The sequence below is a fragment of the Portunus trituberculatus genome, chromosome 18 (genome assembly GCF_017591435.1).
Source record: "Portunus trituberculatus isolate SZX2019 chromosome 18, ASM1759143v1, whole genome shotgun sequence".
Classification (NCBI taxonomy): Eukaryota; Metazoa; Arthropoda; class Malacostraca; order Decapoda; family Portunidae; genus Portunus; species Portunus trituberculatus.
The window spans coordinates 11,399,847-11,422,906 of record NC_059272.1 but is presented as its reverse complement, the minus strand read 5'-3'; the positions used below and the strand labels follow the sequence as shown (position 1 = coordinate 11,422,906).

General features: G+C 37.4%; 1 protein-coding gene across 2 annotated transcripts; it reads left to right on the top strand.

Moving 5' to 3' along the window:
• Window positions 1–577: 577 nt before the first annotated feature.
• LOC123505744 (uncharacterized protein C2orf42-like) lies at window positions 578–20,385 on the top strand. 2 transcript variants are annotated; one of them, XM_045257397.1, is made up of 8 exons: window positions 578–684; window positions 2,452–2,664; window positions 4,046–4,222; window positions 5,156–5,407; window positions 5,550–5,731; window positions 7,240–7,471; window positions 8,663–8,860; window positions 19,203–20,385. In XM_045257397.1, exons 2-8 carry the CDS (start codon window positions 2,452–2,454, stop codon window positions 20,040–20,042), a joined length of 2,094 nt encoding a protein of 697 aa, XP_045113332.1. In that variant the 5' UTR covers window positions 578–684; the 3' UTR covers window positions 20,043–20,385. The 2 variants fall into 2 exon arrangements, with proteins under 2 accessions (XP_045113332.1, XP_045113331.1); XM_045257396.1 differs by having other exon boundaries at window positions 19,200–20,385.
• The last annotated feature ends 2,675 nt before the right edge of the window (window positions 20,386–23,060 follow it).

The window sequence follows — 23,060 nt, the reverse complement described above, 5'->3', positions numbered from 1 at the left end:
AACAGGAGGTCATCTTGGTGAATCAATGAATCTCTGATCAGAAGTTACCTTAGTCTTTTTATTTTCTTACGAATTATGCATCTTGATGAGAAGTAGTAGTAGTAGTAGTAGTAGTAGTAGTAGTAGTAGTAGTAGTAGTAGTATAATGATAATAATAATAATAATAATAATAATAATAATAATAATAATAATAATATTGCAATTATTTGATATCATTATTATCATTATTATTATTTTTATTATCATTATTATTATTATTATTACTATTATTATTATTATTATTATTATTATTATTATTGTTGTTGTTGTTGTTGTTGTTGCTGCTGCTGTTGCTATTATTACTACTATTATTATCATTAATAATAATAATAATAATCATCATCAACTAGTAGTTAGTTATTAGCATTAGCAAACTGTATAGATAGTAAAGTAGAGATATTCACTTACTTGATCCATTTCCGTAATATTACTTAATTAACAGTACTATGACATTTCCTGCCCGATCCTCACCACTCAGCTGTTTTAAGTTTGCCGCGCCATGACGTTAGGGCCATCTGACCAGCGGCAGGCCAATGGCGGTGCGCGATCCATCTTGTCTGGGCGCCATTGTACCAGAATGTCAACAAACCACTCGTGAACTCCTAAGATTTGTCGCTCTTCTGTGATACTGGACTTGGGATCGGGGTAATCAACTACTTCACTTGCTTTCCCGTAGCTTGCTAGAGAGTGTCAGTGTAGTTAGAGGCGGCAGGGAGGTGTATTGGCAAGGTTACAGGGTAATGCGAGGGAAGGTGGGCTGGTCCAGGCTGGTGGGAAGTCAACACTGGTTATTCAGACTGCGTGGTTCTGGTTTGTGCCTTGGTTATGCGCGGGCTAAAGGCTTGATGTCTATCGTGGTTTAAAAGTGCAGTCCATATATCTGTCAGTTTGTTTCATTTGCATGAGCTTTCATAAAAACGCAATTATCACCTTGGCTGTCGGTTACTCGGATTTTTAAAGTATAACGAGAGCGATTTTTTAAACCACCATTAGGAATCTAGGGACAGTATCACTCTGAGATTACGGCCAGACTCCCAAATGTGCCGCCCTGTCCAAAAAATCAGTAAGCCTATCCTCTGATTTTACCAAGATCACCACACTAACTCTGCCACAGTAATTCCCAAGAAATCAGAATCCACTTCTTTCCTTTTATCTTTTTCGTTCTCTCCAGTGAAAGCAGAAAGCTTTCAATGAATTATAGTTCACATCCCCAAAAATTTAAGGAATCAAGAAAATCAATGTACGTTATCCTAATTGAACTATCAATCGACTAAATCTTGTGAAGCAGGGTAAGTGCACACCACTCTGGGTAATGGCACACACAATAAACTATCTTTTTTATTAAGTTCATCCTAAATAGGTAGGAGAATTGTTTTCTGAGTTTCATAGTTTAAATGTGGCTCAGAGACCTGGATTCAACATCAAAAAGTGATACTACTCCATTTCAACAATGAGTGACCACCGTGGTTTTTTAAAGGTCGGATATAACATTGAAGAAAATTTTGAAAATCTGAACATGGAAATGCTAAAGGTAACCCACAAAACAGTAGGCTGTATTAGAGTATGTTTTGAGTTAATAACTATTAATATCTTCATACATTTTGTGCCATAATTACAATTTTCTAGGTCAATGAATGATAATCATTCATTGACACAAAGCCATTATTGGAATGCTGAGTAGTGGAACAAATTTCCATGGGGTAAATACACAACTTATGGTTTGTTCATTTAACTTCTAGAAATTAGGTAATATTTAACTGTATTGTTTATGCTTCATAATTTGTATATTCAACTTTTACAGCATAACAAAAAATAAACGTATGTATCATAGCTACCCGCCTAGCTTATTTCTCAATTCTCACATGCCTCAGAGTCCTCATCTGTGACAATCTCAGTTTGCATCTTTCTGCTGATGTCATCAACACATGTGAACATATGATCTTTTGCACCAAGCACAACTAATCTTTCTCAGAGTTTGAACATGGTTGTGTATGCTCATGGAAGCAAGGGAAAGAGAGTTCTACACTCCACTATAAAGAATCGACTGTCCTTGGCTACTGTTTTTACTGCAGCATTTGGAAGATAAGGAAGTGTTTACCATCAGTTGTTTTAGAACAGCTGGGATTTACTTATTTGACTGACAAAAAGTGCTCAATTTAAGTTACAAAGGCCGACATCTCTCAATCAGCACACAGCTTAATAAGCTTCAAGGAATGAGGACAGCATCTGCCAGCAAGCCTAAGTGTTTGTGGTGTGCCAGGTTGTGTTATACATAAAACCTGAGAAAGTAGGGAAATATGCAAGAATGAATTTCAGTCCTTCAAGCAGGTCAAGACTGTATGATGGCCATTTTAGATGAATTACTACAGTAGTATCATTGTAGATATAGTAACATGCCCTACTGCTTTTCAGATGCCTCGTGAAGATAAAAGAGCAAACTTCCTAACAGACTTGGGAAGGGCCACAATGAGGGGAGTGCGAAAATGCCCCAAATGTGGAACCCTGAATGGAACCCGAGGATTCTCATGTAAGAACAAGTCATGTGATGTGATTTTTAAGGAAGCTGGAGTGAAGAAGAAGCATTCAACAGAAGCTTGTCGAATCACAGCTGGGGCAGACACTCAGGTTGGTATATCTTTACTTCGTCTTTTTATGTGATTCATTGTCAAAAATTTTTCATGTATATAGTAAGCAAAAGCATGAACTTAGATCCATTTTCTTAATAAAAGGCAGAAAGGAAACAATGAAGATACTGTAGTTTGGTCCAGTATACTCTTGCATTGCTTTCCTTGGAAGTCCCTAAAAGGAGATAATCTTAGTTCATTTGTAGCTCCCCTCAACAGTCTCTCTCTCTCTCTCTCTCTCTCTCTCTCTCTCTCTCTCTCTCTCTCTCTCTCTCTCTCTCTCTCTCTCTCTCTCTCTCTCTCTCTCTCTCTCTCTCTCTCTCTCAGATTTTGTTGTCTTGTCCCTGCAGCATCAGTTCATCTTATTTCTGTATACCTATCATTTTACTTATCCAGGACAGGTCAACAGAGGAATAACTACCACACTTTTGTTCTGTCATCCTATCCCAAAATGAGATATGTATGTATGTTATTAACTTGCCATTGTGACAAAGGAATTTCATCAAAGAAATCTGATTAAATTCTCTGTGATCATTAATAACTTATTTATGAAATTTGGTGTTTTTAACCCTTAGCCGGCGGTGGAACTATATATAGACTGTCCTGATTGTATAAAAAATTTGCGGGGTGACTATATATAGACTCGTCTCCAAAATTTATCCCTTGTATTTCTAAGCATCGACTATATATAGACGGCCACGTGTGAGTGCCCCCGAGCCACAAAAATGATAACTGGCAAGTCAAGAGTGGCCTTGGTGTACGTGACTTCTCACACTCATACGACACTCTGTTCCCAGCTTTCAGGCAGGGTGGAGTGCTCCTGTCTGCCTGTCATTCCACCAATATAGTATTATTTCTTGGACATATTTGGGAATTTTAGGCACAACCATGCTTCCTACAAGGAGGAGAATCACTGATGAGGATTTACAGCTGATTCTAGCGCATGATTTAGATGATGAGTTAGTAAGAGAGGAAACCATCACATAACTGAAAAAGCAAAAAACAAAAACAAAAAAATTGGGAGGGTGGAGGAAACCACATCCAGGTCACAAGTCCTGGACACATTTTTAATGTGGGTGTGAGTGACTCCATTATTCTAGTAAACATATAAAGAAATTTCACTTTAAAGCCTAAAGTTTGATTTGAGAAACTTGTAAACACGGCGCGAAATTGCGGTAGAGTCTATATAAAGATGCTGTCAAAACGTAACAAAATGCGGTGTAACTAAATTTATGCTGCACACCAGTAGGCGGCAGAAGCTATATATAGACGATTCACATTTTAGGAGACAGCCAACGTCCACTGCCGCCGGCTAGGGGTTAATCATGAGTTTGTTGTGGTTTATGAAGTGCATTGTTTTTACTGTGTACCTGTTCCCAAAGATATACTCTGTACGAGTACGAGACAAAGGACCGGACTACCGAGGTTTTGTTCAGATTCCCTTGATTCATTCAGTGGATGGGTCAGGAGACATCTTCATTGGAACTGAACCTTTGGGTGATCCAATGCTGCTACTACAGATGGGAGCACGGTGTTATGTGGAATCTTGTCAGCGAAAGGTAAATAAATATTTGTTTTATGAGTCGCATTTTTATTCATTTATGAGCATTATGTGATGTAAGAATGTGACACATGACTTTTTTTTATTGTAAGGATATTTCTTTTTTAACTGTCTTGATAACATGTAAGGTGTTAATTTTCAAGGGGCTCCGCTACCACATTTGTGATGAGACACATTCTTGCATTCCTCATTATTCCTTTTATTCAGCACACTCACAGTCTTTGTGCTGCAATTGTTATGTGGTGTATTTTTTTCTGTTTCTATTTGTTTCACCATTCTAATAAAGTTCTTAACACTCATACTATGTGATTGTGGCTTGTATATTTTTCAGGCATCACACATCACATCAGTAGAACACCTTGTTTAGAACAAGCAGAGCTGTTTCATTAGCTGAAGCAAGGAGCTGTCACAATAGATAAATTTCCTTTATGTCAATATGTCAAACACTGAATCCATTATTCCATGTTTTCGAAAATATATGAGGGGCTAACTTAAGTGGCCATGAAGTTATTTCCTCTTGGCAGATTTTTTTCAGACTAAGAAGGGGCAATTTGCCAGTTTATCCAATATGATGCTCCCCTCAGCAGAAGTTCTTATCATGAATGTCGCTGATTTCAGATAGTAGGACATTTTAATGTAATCTATGTATTTAGAGTCCAGACTGCATACTCACCTTAAACTAAAGTTTGGACTTCAGATAGATTTAGGTTTATATAATTTTTTATTAGATGTTCTCATTTTATGATAATTATCAAATTGCTTAAAAAGAAAAATTAAATGTTCATTATATGCATCTTGTCAGTCTCAGCACTTATTGCTGCTGAATTTGTAGTGTCTTTCTTAGGTAATTTTTAATGTGTTTTCTGGTTTCTTCACCTTCATTTGAAATAAGAGAATATTGCATTCAATTGAACAAATCCTTCTCTTTTAGAGTCAACAGCCATCACTGTGTTCACACATACGAGCAGCCTCTCAGTGTTATAAAGATGCCACATCACTAACATTGAAAAACTCAGCTTTGAATTCCCTACCAATACCACAGTCAATCAAGACTGATATATGGCAGCTTGCAACAGACACTCCTGGTCCCTTAGTACAAAGGGTCTCCAAAAATATTATGGTGGTGAAGTGTAAACCTGAGGCTCTTCACCAGTTTGGGTTTTTACACTTCAGTTTTCAGCAGGTAAATACATGTATTTACTAATATTTTAAAGCCGCAGAGAAAAATGTTGAAGAGCAAAGTAGAATTTGATTTAAAAATTTTTGAAAATGGAGTACAATTGCCCTTGCTTAAAGTTATCAATTTTTTCCCCTTTCCTTTCAAGGTGCGAAACAAGGAGGAAATAGAGTACAAATATTACTGTGGGTGCCGATCCTTTAAAATCCAGCCAGCTGCACGGGATGTGTCCTTCCGCAAATGTGTTCATCTGTATGCATGTGTGGTTGCATTTGCAAGTGACCACAACCTCTCTCAGGAATTTTCTTTCTATATCAATATGATACAGAAGTACGTTTCTAGATTATTTAAGTGAAGTTCATGTGTATGTATATATATATATATATATATATATATATATATATATATATATATATATATAGATAGATAGATAGATAGATAGATAGATAGATAGATAGATAGATAGGTAGGTAGGTAGGTAGGTAGATAGATAGATAGATAGATAGATAGATAGATATGTTTAAAAGTATATTTAATGCTTTCATATATTTATAAAAAAACACAATTATAGGATTTGGGTATATAACATTATTCCATTAATGCAATACTCAATTTTTTCTCTTACAGAGTTATTATTTTGCTTTGTTTGTCTAGTTTTCCAAAAGAAATTTTGTGTTTGTTCTAATTGCAATTTAGGACGTAGGTTGTTTTCAGTGCACATCAGCATTATAGCTGAGAATTATGTTACAAGACTCTGTCTCTCTGATTACAGAAAATTTTATTTCACACTTCTGGCATGCATTATCAATTTTTTAAAGAAAGAAATTGAGAAAGAAACTAAGCAATAAGTAATTAAGTGTATGAGGTGGACAAGTGGCTGAAGGATGAATGTTGTTTGAATCATAACTTTTCTCAGGAGGTAGAATGTCTTTCATAGGCCAGATGCAGCTTTAGGGGGAAGTTGTAGTTTTTAGTTGTAGAATAAATGGCTGTTAAAAATGTTGAAGAAAATTAATAGTGTTTACATGTAAGTTGAGGGAATGAATAAAAGGTCCTATGAGGATGTTGCAGCACATACCAGCAACATTGTTATGTAGTCAGTAATTTAACACAGAATCATAAGAGGAGAAAATATTGAATGCAACAGAAATGTTATGTCTGATAAACATGTGGTGTATGTGTTTGGCTTGAGTAAGAAAATTAATGAATGTGGAGTGATATTGGAGAAGATCAGACAAGTATTTCCATGATTCAAATATGTAAAGAAAAACATAACTGGATTGTATTTCAGAAATGTAGCACTGAAAAAAGATCATGAATGGGATGTATGAAAGATGAGAAGGAAGCATCAGATGCAATGAGTGTCATTGGAACAAAGATAGCACATGATAGTGATGAATGGAGAGTGCTTGTAAATATGTATGTGTGGTGCAGCCTCAAGGACATCTATTAGAGATTTGTATATGTATGATCAGGTCAGCTGGTGGGATCAGAATTAGTTGGCTTACTTATTTTTGCTGTCAAACCCTGATGCAGAAACCCTAAGTATTCCCCTGCCCCTCTCCCACTCACTGAGTTTTGTGGAGACAGACTGAGTTGGGTTTTAATTAAGTATTTGAGACTGCTTCTCTCTATATGTAAGGAAATTTGCTGTGTGTGTGAAGGGTAGTTTGACTCTTCAGATCTCTGGTGTAAAGGTATTAGCCTGTGATGGAAATACTAGATGGATTATTACATCAAATAAAGCAATAGCAATGGGGATGGAAAAGAAAAATATGCCCAAAATCATATTCATTAGTACTTGCTTTGTATGCATAAAAGATTTGCACATATTTCAGTGACCAAGGTCCACCTTCAAGTTTGAGAGTAAGTAGCAGCAATGGAGAAGAGGGCAGTGTAACGTTAGGAGAGAGTGAAACAAGCCTGAGCACGGTGGGTGAGAGATCCTTTCTCATACTGAATGACTCTGGAGATTCACAATGTCAAGTGGAGGTGGAAGTGCTTCAGGAAGATTCCTCTTCTATATTAGAAGGTATCCCCATCTCTCCAGCTGACAACCTTGTGACTCAGGTAAACATGATATTTATTGATGTTAAGGTTGAAATCAGATAATGAAGGAGGGAGAACTTTGGGACTGAATTTCAACATACTTCTTGGTTATTCCTTAAGAAGCATAAATAAGCTTCAAAGTTGAGACTAGAAACTATCATATTTTGATATCAATTATATTTAGATTTTACATTATTCAATATCATGTTTTGTACAAGAATTCACTACCCCACGTGTTTTCCATCAATTTTTTGTGTGGAAAAAAATCTGTTAAGTTGGAAAACTCAAGTTTAATTAATTAATTTATTTTCATATGTATCAATCATCCTCAAAATGCTAAGGGTTGGTCCCAAAATGAACATGACAAATCCACCAGCACCTTTTCCAATGCTGTTCTACAAACACTAGTTATTCCTTTTATTTGTCAACACTATGTGAAAATCAAAAATATTTTAGTCCCATTGTTTTTGTCACAATGTAATGCCATTGTAACATGACTTCTGCCTTTCATTGTGACTTCTTCATTTGCTTGGTGCATAGAGGATGCCCCTGATCCAGGTCTCTTTCAGCCATTTCTGAGAAAACAAAACTTTATTAGTATTTCACTCTACCTATCAACAAACTAGAACTATCCAGTAAACTTATGAGAGATCAATATAAATTGCTTGCTATCTTTATTCATTCTCTATCTCTTCACATTTCTCCCTGTTAATCCATAATAGTATTAATGGCTAACCACATTTATTCCTCTTGAACACTCATATTTCATCCTATTCCCTCTCTCCTCCCACCCACCCACACACCTTATATGAATGAAGACTACAGCGGTCTTCAATGACTTCAACATCTGCTGCCAGTGGGAGATAATGCACTGAACTTCAAACTTTGTGTCAAAGTTTGTCACTGAGAGGAATAATGCTCCTGGTAGACTATCAGACAGCCTGCAGAAAATTACACCGTAGTATATGTACTACATGATTTCTTTACTTAAACAAGGTTTTGGGGATCAAGGGTATTCTTAAGTGAGGACACTAATTTTTCACAGATTTTTGTTATCCATAGGTGTTTCTGTTACCAGACCCCTGTGGGTAACAAGGGATGACTGTATATTCATCCAGGAATGAATTAGACAAATTCTATATAAGGAATGTTAAATCTAATTATATATTGAGTTACTTTTGTACTTTGTTGAAATATGCACTAAATTAACAGGAGGACATTGAAGGAAAACTTGAAATTCAACTAAGAACTCCAGAGGGCATCCATCTGCGAACCTCAGATGGAGGCACTATATCTGTGCACCAGATTCCTGACACTGTGCCCGTCACTCGCATCAAGCGTCGGCGGGACGACTCAGTGGTCCAAGCAAGCTCTGCTCTTTTGACATTACAGGAAGTAGCTTCAAAAAAGGTAAGACTGGCTAATTTTTATATGTAAGCATTTAATGTATTAATCAGGTAACTGAACTTACATTCACAGAGAGTGAGGTTGTCTCATTGTATTGTGGTAGCCTACCTACCAATGCTGTGCCCAAAATTGTGCATGCAGTATGTGTTAGGAATACTTGTCATTGTTAATAATATATACAGGTGTCATATATTGTTCTATTTTTTAATCTCAAAATTGTCTAGATTTAGGAGTACAGTGATACCTCGACATACAAATTTAATTCGTTCCATGACGATCGTTGTATGTCAAAAAAATAGTATATCAAATAAATTTTTCCCATGGAAATTAATGGAAATAGAATTAATTCGTTCTTGTGATATGAATTTACCCCCTCCCCCAAAAAATTAGCATGCTTTAAATACCAACCAAATATAGATTTAATGTAAGATAAATACAATGTTTATTGTGTGCATGATATAAATGTACTATATTGCCCAAAATAACAACTTTACCCGCAAAACTCGGGACACATCAATAGACGTTCGTCATACAAGACTCTGGGCACATCGATAGACACTTAGACTTTTTACGGCTATATTTTGGCTATTTTCTTCACGTTTTCTTTGCTTGTGAGCTGGCAACATTCATCAGGAGTAAACATATGCTCTATGTCACCAACGATGGATAGTGGGAGCGACAGTGATTTCACAGTGTCTGATTCCACCACCTCTCCCACTCGCCTTACTTCTATACCTCAGGTCTCTCACCATGTTGCAGGAGACAACTTTTGAATGAGAGTGGTTTCAGAACAGGTGACAGGAGAGAGAGAGAGAGAGAGAGAGAGAGGGATACAAGGGGCCCGTTTTCTATCGTTCTAGCCAAGGCCACTGAACCCGATCAGACGCAAGGCCACGTAAACCGATTATACCACCTCATTCAACCTGTGATATTTTGGTAACCATGACATCTAGAGACTTCTGATTTTTTTTTCATTGCAAAGAGGAAGAGTTGCTTGTGGGCAGAACACCATTTGTACTCACTTGTTTATTGAATTTCTAAGTGTAATCAGTATGTAAATACAGGCTATTTTGTGTGTTTCTTGCCAAACTTTTACTTTTGGGACCCATGATCACAGGGTCTTGAGTTTACAAAACTTAAGAAAAAATACACACTGCCGAGGAGCACAGACATATACAGGCAACCCCCGCTTAACAAAGGGGTAACACTCCTAAAAAACATTTCATTAAGCAAAATTTCGTTAAGTGGACCAATTATAACAAGTTTTACCCCGACATGAACTTCCATTGAGAGTAAACAAAGCGAGAGGGCATCATAGTACAGTAAAAGGTTTAATGAAAGTAAAAATTATGAAGTTAATTTAAGCAGTTTAATTTAAGACTAAGTCATTATAATGTATACTAATGTATGTATGTAAGTAACTTTATAATGTTGATGATCTTAAATTTATGAAGGGAGGGAGAGTGGATCAGGAAATACGCTAGCTGGCAACCTGTGGAATGTAAACAAAGGGCGCATCATTGTACTGCATACAAAACTTATGTACCACATTTCCACAAGGCTCTCCATTTTATTCATTGCAGAGTCTCGAGTTCAGGTGGTTCTTTTAGCTTGCAAGGAAGATATGATCTCACCAGCCTTCTTAATAGAGTCTGCTGACTTGAAAATAGTAGACAGTAGATGGAGTCATGCCATGGTGGGAAGCAATGCTATTAGTTTTCTCGCCTCTCGTGTCTGTGAATAATATCCAGCTTCACTTCGAGAGTAAGAGACTTCCTGGTCTTCTTAGCAGTGCTAGGTGACATTACAGGGCATTTTGGTGGCATGTAGAGTGAGGAAAGACAAGCTGCTGCTGATGCTGTTATTGTTTTGAACTAGGGGAGTGAGTGGTGCGCGTTTTGTCCATGAGAAGCGCTGGTGTATTCAAAAGCCTGTCAGCTTGCATGATACGCCAGGCCTTTCAAACTTTGAAAAAATTACCTGGATAAAATTTCATAGAAGCGAATTTGGTGTTCGTTAAACAAGCAGATTGTAGTAAAAGGAAACATTCGTTGTAGCAAAATTTTGTTGTGTGAACCTTCATTAAGTGGGGGTTGCCTGTACATGCACAAAGGATGAACAATGATACACAACGCGGGCTGAATGTTTGGGTGGACGCAGGTAGCCGAGCGATCGCTGCGCCACCTACCGATGGCTATTCGTATCTTAAAAATAACTTCGTATTTCAAGACGTAAATTATATTAAATTTTTCGTCGTATATCAAAAAATTGTATGTTGGGGCGTTTGTATCTCGAGATATTACTGTATTACCCCTTTCTCCCTGTATGTGTTATTGATAGTGCTGAATATACTTAAAACACACCTCCTGCATGGTTTCAGACAATGGTTATGGGTAGCAGACCAGAATATGATGTTACTGCCTTCATTCTCTAAGACCATGGATATGGTGTTAGGAATTGATAAAAAGAAAAACTTTTGATTCCACCTGGTTTAGAAGAATTGTATGAGTGGAATCCTCCCCACATATGAAGGATACTCTATACATGGATGGATAAGGTTCCCTGTACAGAATTATCAGTTGAGAGGATTAGAAAAACCGACAGAGACAACTCAAGTCTCAACTACGAATATACAGAAGCTGTTCCACCTAGAGATGAAATGTAAACTTTTCAATTTTATTTATTTTTTATTTTTTTATTTATTTATTTATTCTTTTTTTTTATTTATTTATTTTTATTTATTTATTTTATTTATTCATTTTTTATTTTATTTATTTATTTATTTTTTTTATTTTTTTTATTTATTTATTTATTTATTTATTTATTTATTTATTTATTTATTTATTTATTTTTTTTTTTTTTTTTTTTTTTTTTTTTTTTTTTTTTGTAAGAGGAGAAAGCTAGCCAAGGGCAATAAAATTTTTTTAAAAAAGGCCCACTTAGTTGCCTGCTCCCTTGCAGGTCTGATAGAGTTAGCCAAAAGACAGGGACAAATGTCTTGAAACCTCCCTCTTAACCTCTTCAATCTAGGCAGTGAAAAAAGGTTCCTGGCGCCGTATCCTGGCTGGAAGGGGTTGCAGAGATACCTGACTCAGGCACTCTCTCTCTCTCTCTCTCTCTCTCTCTCTCTCTCTCTCTCTCTCTCTCTCTCTCTCTCTCTCTCTCTCTCTCTCATCTGTAGAATAACGATAATAGTGATTTTTTAAATTCTAGGTACAGTTTTCCTTTGTTTTACAATAGGGTTATGTTCCAAAAAGCCAGATCGAGTAATGAATGATCAAATAGTGAACTTAAGGTTCAATAGGATTTAATTTAATGGTGAGAGTAACCTAGGCCTAACTTATATTGAAGAGAGAGAGAACACTTTTCCATGCTACTTCAAGAGGTAGTGTTATAGGCTCATTATTTTTTTTATACATTAGTTTCTCCTATAGTCCTATATATCCACTGGCAAGAGGAGAAAAATGAGCTTTAGTTAAGTTAGTAAGTGACACTCGGCAGCGAATCTGGTCATCAATGCATAGCCTTAAGAGTCTCTCATTTTCCTTCATTATTGGCTCCCTCTTCCTTGTTAGCAACTTTGCCATTAAATTTAAAGCTGTCTCACCTGCTTTCTTCACACCTGCTGTCTGTTTCATGATGGTGGAGACAGTGGATAGGAGCAACTGCAGGATTCTGGTGATGAAGTTGGCTCCCTAGCTCCCTTATGGCATTTAACAATTTCAATTTCAAGCTTTTTCTCTAAAGATAAGCTTTTCCTTGGTCTTTTGTCCTTCAGTTTACCAGCAATAGGTGTTGCAGCCTGCTTACTAGGCATCATGCTTGTATCACTCGTACTACCCAAAATGAATGTGAATTTTGCCAAAACAAACACATTACTGGCTGCTGAACACAAACTGAAAGACTTGATTGATGGTACAAGTGGCTCAAGTTTGCTTTCAGACAAAAGGTTACTAAAAACAACAGTGCATAATTATCTGCAGCCAAAGAAAGGAAAATAAGACATTTAGATGAAAGAACAAATCATAGTGAATGAAGGAAGAAACGATGATTTTATCCAGCACCGTTGCAAAAGCTATGCTAGAATCTTGAACCTTAGATCGGTAGCTCCTGTAGAGTACAAACAAAAGGCAAAAAGAAAAAAGAACAGTATCCTGTTCACTAATTATCCCTACTTCTAGCGGTAATGAGTTTCAATGGTTGGCGGCTGCAGTGTGGGTGGTGATACAGTTGCGGTGTGTTTGTTTGCACGCTGTTGATTAGTTGATTATCGCATACACAAGTCTGGACAATGGAAAACGAGCAAGTGGATGTAATTCATAATGATCGGAAAATCTAAATATCCAATAATGAGGCATCGAATAGCAAGGGAAACCTGTAGAGTAGAGGTGGCAGTTTGAGCTACCCTAAGCAGACAATATCAGCTATGAAACCTCCAGACTGGAAAACAACAACGAAAGTTTTACCAGTAGTGTAAAATTTTGTCTGCTATGATGACTAGTATCACACTATCCTCTATCGCTGTGGTTTCTCTGCATTGAGTACTGTAAGTGAGGAAGGTTATGACGGCTCAGTGCGTCTACTGGCGGGTTTACGTGCTATGGGATGTTGGGTTATTGCGCTAGGTGCCCTATGTTCTTTTTTTGTTTATCCATAAGTTATCAAAATCATTTTCATTAAGTAGTTAGTAATTCCTCTTGCCTGTCAAGGAGTAAAAGTTAAAAAAAAAAGAAAAAAGAAAAAGAAAAAAAAAGATTGCAAACTAACTTTCTATTTTTCCCTGGGGAAGGAGTGAGACAGGTTACCAGGCAGACACGCACATGCAAATCAACTCACATTTTCATCAGGTTGCCACAATGGAAGTACGCACTGACACTTCCCTGTCTTAATGTGTGTTGTTCAGCCAGACCAAAGAAAAAAGTCTCTCCATCCAGTGATCTTCAATAAATAAGTGGAGCTTAGGACAATAACTGAAATATAATGCTTTCTCATCTCATGTTTCTTCTCACCACTCACTATGTTAGATTGGGGATCTTGAGAGGACATAACAGTAAATATTATATAAATTACCAGTCATTTTCACTTTTATAACCAGCACCTTTACTGCATTTAATTTACTTATGACATAATCACCTGCAGAAATCTTCATGTCTCTTGTGCCCTCTCCTCTTTTTTTAGTGAAATCATGCATTAAATTTAATAGAGAACCATTATTCCATTTTCCTCGAAGGAATGAGAGATATGGTAATGTCACACAGATTATCGGCCTCACCCTGTGGGTCAGTACAATTTTAGTTTTAATATAGCTTAGTGATGCCCTACTCTAGTTGATACACTAACCTTCAAGGGCATTTTATGGAGGGTTTACATGCTACCCTTACAATTCCTTATTTGTTGAGACTAAACATGTTTATCCTGAACCATTAGACACCCAGGCATAATAACAATTAATTCATTGACAAATTATGTTAGTTTTGTATGAAAATAGGTGGCAGTGACTAATGCTGACATTCATTTTTGCTATTGAAACAGTTAGCAAACCTCAGTGTACCTGGGTTATAATGGAAAACACACTGCCTAGTTCTTTTTGGCGCACACAGAACAGTGGAAAGATACTAGCGGAAAATTTTGAACTTTGCCTCGTCATTTCCACTCTGTTTTTGTGTTATGGGACTTTACATGGGAAATAGTGCACAGACCTGCCTGGCCCACAGATCCTCCAGTACTCTATGTACATTAAGAAATAAACCCATTCAAATTTTAGAAAAAAAAGAATTATAGTTAGCCATCTCTTGACCATTTTCTGAAGATGACAAATGAGAGAAAACATTTATTTCTATGGTACATGAATCTATTTGTTCCATAGAAAAATAAATGAATAAAATAAAATCATTTCCAGCAGGGTGCATCAGTACTTATCCTGATATAAGTGAATCATACACGTTTGTATTAATGATGGAAGTCGAGTAAGCCATCGTATCATATACGACCTACATTCTGAAAGATCGCATACAGTATCTGGCAAAGAAATAGCCATGACTCAATATGCACGTCATCAGATATGTTACGAATACTCTGATGATGCAAAATATGCATCACTGTCTTAAAGGGGTTAAATGAAGTTAAGTCATAGGGAGTTGGAAATGCAGAAGTACACAGGGAGTTCCAGAGTTTACCAAAAAAAGATATAAAAGATTGAGAGTACTGGTTAACTCTTGCATTAGCAAGTTGGACAGAGTAGGGGTGAGACGAAGAAGAAAGCCTTGTACAGCGAGGCCGCAGGAGGATGGGAGGCATGCAGTTATCAAGATCAGAAGAGCAGTTAGCATGAAAATAGTGGTAGAAGATGGCAAGAGATGCAATATTCTGTTGGTGAGAAAGAGCCTGAAGATAGTCAGTCAGAGGAGGGGGAGTTGGTGAGATGACAAGTTTTTGATTCCACCATATCTAATAAAACTGTGTGAGTGGAAGCCACCTCCCCCAACATGCAAAAAGTACTCCATACAAGGACAGATAAGGCTCCTGTACAGAATTAGCAGTTGGAGGGGTGAGAAAAACTGGGGAGACACCTCAGAATGCCTAACTTCATAGAAGCTGTTTTTAGCAAGAGATGAGATGTGAAGTTTCTAGTTTAGATTATGAGTAAAGGTCAAAATGAGAATATTCAGTATAGAAGATGGGGATAATTGAGCATCATTGAAGAGGAGGAGATAGGAGATAGGAGAGATCAAATAGAAGATTGTGAAGTACCAGATGTTTGAGAATCTTCCTATTGAGGATAGATTCAAAACCTTAAGACAAGGAAGAAATTAAAGCTAAAGGGTGGTAGTTTGAGCGATTAGAATGGTCACCCTTCTTAGGAACAGGCTGAGTGTAGGCATGCTTCCAGTAAAAAGGAAAGGTAGAAGTCAATAGACAACAGAGTTGAAAGAGTTTGGCCAGACAAGATGCAAGCACAGAAGCACAGTTTTTGAGAACAATAGAAGGGACCCCATCAGATCCATAAGCCCTCCAAGGGTTTAGGCCAGTGAGGGCATGGAAAACATTATTACAAAGAATTTTAATTGATGGCATGAAATAATCAGAGAGAGGAGGAGAGGGAGGGACAAGCCCAGAATCATCCAAGGTAGAGTTGTTAGCAAAAGTTTGAGAGAAAAGTTTAGCTTTAGAGATAGATGTGATGCCAGTGGTGCCATCAGGATGAAATAAAGGAAGGAAAGATGAAGAAGTAAAGTTATTGGAGATATTTTTGACCAGATGCCAGAATCTAGAGGGGAGTTTGAGTTTGAAAGATTCTGACATTTTCTACTTATGAAGGAGTCTTTGGCAAGTTGAAGAACAGACTTGGTATGATTCCGGGCAGAAATATAAAGTGCATGAGATTCAGGTGATGGAAGGCTCTAGTATCTCTCTATCATGTATAGTATGAGAACAGGCTGTATTAAACCAAAGTTTAGATTGAGAAAAAGAGTGAGGAATGTACACCTCCATGCCAAACACTATCACCTCTGTTGTACATTCAGCACACAGAGATGGGTCTCTGACTTGGAAACAGTAATTCCAGGGAAAATCCGCATAATACCTCCTCAGGTCCCCCAACTGGCAGAGGCGGAATGCCGGAGGCACTTCTGTTTTAGGGGGATCCTGAGGAGGATTGGATGAATAAGACAAGATACAGATAATTATGAGATTGTGATTGGAGGAACCCAATGGAGAAGATAGGGTAACAGCATAAGCAGAAAGATTAGAGGTAAGGAAAAGGTCAAGAATGTTGTTCATATCTCCAAGAAGGTCAGGAATATGAGTAGAGTGTTGCACCACTTGCTGTAGCTCATGGAGGATAGCAAAATTGAAGGCTAGTTCATCAGAATGGTCAGTGAAGAGAGAGGAGAACCAAAGCTCATTGTGAATTTTGAAATCTCCAAGAATAGAGATCTCCACAAAAGCATAGAGAGACAATGTGCTCCACTTTAGAAATTAGAAAGTCAAAGAATTTTTTAGAGTCAGAAGAATTAAGGAAGAAAGAGGCAGCACAGATTACACTTGAAGGACAGATCAAGAATGTCAAGTGTAGAAGAGAGGGACAGTTGTGTGTCATTAAAAAGAGGTATAATGTTTGCCCTTTTCCAGTTCTTTAAAAGAACATACTATGATGTTATGTAATATCTCTGCCAGCTGGTCATGACATTCCCTCGGTATCAATTTGACGCCCCATCTGATCCTTGAGCCTTATTCACATCCAAGGTTTTCATTATCTTCCTGATTTCCTAAACTTCTACATGGATCTTCCTCATTTCCTTGTTCCGTGTGACCTGTTTGTGTCCCTTCAAATTTGACTTCTTTTGGTGAATACCGATTGGAAGCACTTACAGTATTCATTATTTCTGCCTGTGATCTTGCATCTTCGTATGTGACATTATCAACTTTTAATCTATATATATTTATTTATTTATTTAAAAAAAAAATTTTCCCCATTAACATACTTATACAAGAGTTTTGGCCCATTTTTGCATTTGTCAACAATGTCTTTCTCATAGTTCCCTTTATATATATATATATATATATATATATTTATTTATACCAAGTTGGCTTTTCACGGGAATTTATGGGCTAAAGGGGATACTTTGTTCCTCTCTTAGTGTTTGGACATATTCATTTTTTACTACCTTAAATTTTTTCCAATTATTAAGTCCTCTTTTTCTTCATATATTCCATGCTGCTTCCTTTTTCACTTTTGGTGATTTACATCTTATGCTATACCAGTCTTTCTTTCTTTCCCCTCACTGATTCTGGTTTTGGGAACATATCTTTTAATCTCTTCATTACAAATATTCATAAATATATCTCACTTCCCTTGTATTCTATTTTCTGTATATAGTTTATTCCACTCAGCTCCTGTGAAGTATTCCCTTAATTTTGTGAAGTTTGCCTTCCCAAAATTATATCTTCAATTTTTGTGAAGTTCATTCTTATTTACTGCTGAGTTGCTGTCTATGTTGAATTCAGTTAACAGATGGTCTCTTTTCCCTAGAGGGCATTGATAATTTATTTCTTCAATGACTTCAATCTCTTTCATAAACAATAGGTCAAGCCTTGATGCCTCCTCATTTCCTCCAACTCTTCTAGTTTCCCTAATCCACTGTCTCATAGTGTTTATCAAGTTTAGTAATGTATATCCCTATGACTCTTCTCCTTGTATGGTCCAGTTCTCCCAGCATACCTCTTTGCAGTTGAAGTCAGCCATAAGTGTTACATTCCTACTTTCTTGTAATATAGTTTTTAAACATTTTCCTGTATCTCTCAACATTTTTTTATACAGTAAGCCCTTGCACTTAGCCGGCCCAAATTGATATCCACAAAGATCCAGAAAGTGATTGCAAGGCCCCAAAAAGTGTAAGGGAAGACCCAGCCCACAGCTACTTTGTGGAATGCTGGCACATGTGTCTTGACCCTATGGAGGTCATGAGATGTGTGTACAGTAAGCCCACGCACGTGACGAATCTCAGCTTGGTAAAATTCACTTTTGGTGGTAGGGTGGCCACAGACCACCGAGTGCACGCTTGGCAATTTGAATTCAAACTTGGCGGTCCCCTGCCGGCCACACGGTAAACCATGCAGCTCCCCGGTGACGTCAGACCTCCCTCTATACCTATCAGAACGCAGTGTGAAAGTCCCCTTCAGCCATTTTGTTTGTGCTACCCTCTGTTCTGCTAGCGTGGGAACAAATTCTGGCGATTTATCGCCAACATGGCACAACAGGTGATACCGGTGGGAGTAAGGAAAATGGTAGTGGCAGCAAGGACGAAAGTGGGCGAGGGAAATTGGTGGAAAAACGGGAGTTACAGCCTTTATATCATGTCTTATTAGCTTTATTTATTGTTTGTTGGTCTGTTTTGTACATGTATTCTAATATGTGAAGGCAAAAGATTTTATTTCAGCTTGAAAGATGGTATTTTACGGGTCAAAAGATGGACTTTGACAATGACCAAAGACTGATTGAGGCATTTTTTTAGGTAATTTATATGGTATAAAGTTAAACTCGTGCTTGGTGAAATTCTTGATGTTACATGTGCATGCAAACTGAAAAAAAAGGAGGAAATTTTAGCAGAGTATCCCACTGATTTAGGATGCAGTTCTGCTGAAGAGTGTTGTTAGTAATCAGCAGCTCATATTAGATTTCATTTTATTTTATTTTGTTATTTACTGTTTCTTTTCTGTTTTATTTATTTATTTATTTTATTCTTTTAAAGTTTGTCTATATTACAGTGTCTTTATTATTTTTACATGTATTTTAGTATAGACTGATTATAATCATGAATGTTAATTTACTTTTCTCTCACAGCAGATATCTTCACCAAAAAGGCCCTTGACAGGAGCTTGTGCTAGGAAAGCTAAGGAACCTGTGGATGAAAATACTGCCTCATTCAGTTTTATGAATTGGCTTGGAAGTGTTACAGAGCGCATTAATCAAACAATGCACTTTGGCTTCAGTGGTAAACCAGAACCTTTAGTTTTTCATGTGCCAAAGTTGTTTTTTGATTGTCTAATGGAAAGAATAAATTCACGCTCCAAAAAGAAAAGAGTACCAAATCAAACACTGCAATTTATAAGAAAAGAAGCTGTTCCTTTGGGAAAATTTACAAAATATACATGGAAGATTTTAAGTGATGCTCATGTGAAGCAGATATTTGACATTAATGAAATGCCACTGGAAATAACAAGAAACTTTATTCAGAATCGAGATGGAAGTTACAGGCTATTCAGGCATCGTGATGAAGACTCTGTGTATGCAAAAGGAAGCCCCAACCAACCACTTCTAAAGCCACAAGAGTACAAGACAAGATTACGTATCGGAACTCCCCCTCCTGGTCAGAAAGAACCTACTCCATTCATCATAGAGTGGATACCAGATATCCTTCCACTATCTTTTATTGGTGAGTTACGAATAAAGTTTGAGTTTGATCATCTGCATAATGGCCAACTGCTTACACCACGAGAGACAAGGGGAACTATTGGGGGTCAGACCATTGCTTCATCAAGGACTCATGGCCCTCTGTTGGCTCCTAGGCCTCAGCCACAGTCAGCATCACAATCGTCATCACAGATTCCTGCAACAGAACATATTATTAGTATACCAATAACTTCAGAAACAGCAGAAAATATGGCTACAATCCTTACTTTTTAAGATGACTTGTAACTAGTCACATGCTAGTCTTCAGTATAAAACTAAATTAACTGTTCTGATACATCTAAGCACTCTCTCCACCCTTGGGGAAAGACTAGTATTGCAATACATATTTGAAATTTTTGTCTGTAGTATTGAATTTTGTGTTCACAGAATTTTATTTGATCTAATGCATTTTGTCATCATCCTATTATCTGTCCTCAGGAGGGTAGTGCATCCAAACCTGAAGAATTGAAAGCTTTATGGAACAGTATGCTTATAGAGTGTTCAGGCTGACTTGATATGATAATCTTCCTCTCTCAGAGCACACATCATTCATTGATTAACTTGCTGAATGGGCTTGCTTCCCTTTCTATCACTGCACCACATAATGAATGTCTCTCCTTTTCAAAACTTATTTTTGCCGTATCTGGTAGATTAATTTCTCCCTTTCCTGTCTCCTTTCACCATGCATCATTGACAAAATTTTCCAACACATATCATGTATATCTAGGCATTATGACTCTTGATCAAGATGCATTTAATTACTGAATACTAGATACAAGGGAGAATAATAAATAAATCAGTCTGAACAGATTTTAGTTGTATTTTATGTTGTAAATAGAATTGAATGTCTTATTTATTTTACTTATTTGTATAAATCTTGTTGAAAATGGAAGTTTTTTCCATGTACAAAGCACGTGTCAGTATTTTTGTTGTCTTGAATATGGGACAGTGAATGAAATTCTTAACAGTCATAAGAAAAGAATATATTACTCAATGGGTTACAGCTGCCATTTTACTTTAAGCACTAATGTACAAAATTACCAGAAAGCTTTGAATGTGCATACTTTTGTGCTCTGATTGTCTTAACATGTAATGTACCAGTGACTTTTTTTTAACACATAAGCATCTGGAGAAAATTGACATTAGTACCAATGAAATCTGTCACCTGAGCTACATTGGGTGAAAGGACTTCGTGATTGGTTATTAAGATTTGATACTTTAGTCTATAGACTTTCCTGCCTATTAAGGATTTTCCAGGTGATTACAGAAGACCTTTTGGCTGATGCTTTCTTTTTGCCTCCTTTTTGGGGGTTAGGAGACAATTAAGGAAGACATTTTGTGTGCAATTTTTGTGATGTTCATAATACGCTTATGAGAAGAAATATGTAAAAGAAATAACATTTTTCATGTTAGATTTTTAAAGATCATATGAATATAGATTTTTTAGACACTTAAAGTAATAATTCTAAGCAAATAAATGAATTGTAATAAAACACTATATAGCCATTATTTCTATACAAATTTTTTTTTTGATCAGTAATGAAGAAATATACTCCAAGAAGCAAAATTGCACACAGGACCACTAGCTTCTCCTCAGTGGGAGTCTTTATGTTCTGGTGGTGCTGAAGGGAGAAAGCAAGGAATAGGTTTGTTGTATGCCATGTATATTTTATGTCCTAGTCTTGTTAAGCTATTTGGGCACAATTTTCTTTTTTTGAAGTTGAACCCATATACACGTGTGTGTGTGTGTGTGTGTGTTTCACTGTTTGATCTGCTGCAGTCTCTGACGAGACAGCCAGACATTACCTTACGGAACAAGCTCAGAGCTCATTATTTCCGATCTTCGGATAGGCCTGAGACCAGGCACACACCACACACCGGGACAACAAGGTCACAACTCCTCGATTTACATCCCGTACCTACTCACTGTTAGGTGAACAGGGGCTACACGTGAAAGGAGACACACCCAAATATCTCCACCCCAGTCCTCTGGCTTGTGAAGCCAGCACTCTAACCACTGAGCTACTGGTGTGTGTGTGTGTGTGTGTGTGTTTTCACGTTCACCTGCTGGTCACCCCTGCCAGCCTTCCCCATTATGGAGTGAGGTCAGACCTCATAGACCAATCTTTGGACAGGACTGAGACCACACCACACTCCACACACCAGGAATGCGAGGTCACAACCCCTCAAATTACATCTCTTACAAACTTGCTGCTAGGTGAACAGAGGCTCTCCCATTTGCTTCGCCACACCCGAGACTCAAACCCGGGCCTTCTCAGTTGTGAGTTGAGTGTGATACCCATTAACTACATGGTGTGTATGTGTTTTTTTTTTTTTTTTTTTTTTTTTTTTTTATACGTAAGGAAGAGCGCCAGCCGAGGGCAAAAAAAAAAAAAAAAACATTAAAAAAAGGGCCCACTTGAGTGCTGGCTCTCTAAAAAGTGTAAAAGCGTCAGTCAAAGTTAGGGAGCAAATGCCTCGATACCTCCCTCTTAAAAGAAGATAAGTTGTAGGAAGTCAGAAATACAGATGCAGGGAGGGAGTTCCAGAGTTTATCAGTGAAAGGGATGAATGACTGAGAGTACTGGTTAGCTCTTGCGTTAGAGAGTTGGACAGAATAGGGATGAGAGGAAGAAGAAAGCCTTGTGCAGCGAGGCCATAGGAAAAGGGGAGGCATGCAGTTAGCATGAAAATACCGATAAAAAATAAAAAGAGATGCAACATTCCGACAGTGAGAAAGAGGCTGAAGATAGTTAGTCAGAGGAGGGGAGTTGATGAGACGAAGAGTTTTTGATTCCATGCAATCTAGTAAAACAGCGTGACTGGAACCCCCAAACATGCAAAGACTACTCCATACAGGGGTGGATAAGGCATTTATACATAGTAAACAGTTGGAGGGGCAAGAAAAACTGGCAGAGACGCCTCAGAACACCTAACTTCATAGAAGGTGTTTTAGCAAGAGATGAGATGTGAAGTTTCCAGTTAAGATTATGAGCATAGGACAGACTGAGGATATTCATTGTGGAAGAGGGAGACGATTGAGTGTCATTGAAGAAGAGGGGATAGTTGTCTGGAAGGTTGTGTCAAGTTGATAGATGGAGGAATTGAGTTTTTGAGGCATTGAAAACTACTAGAATTTCTCTGCCCTAATCGAAATCTGAAAGATCAGAAGTCAGGCGTTCTGTGGTGTCCCTGCGTGATCTGTTGACTTCCTGAAGGGTTCGTCGTCTCTGAAAGGACATGAAAAGATTT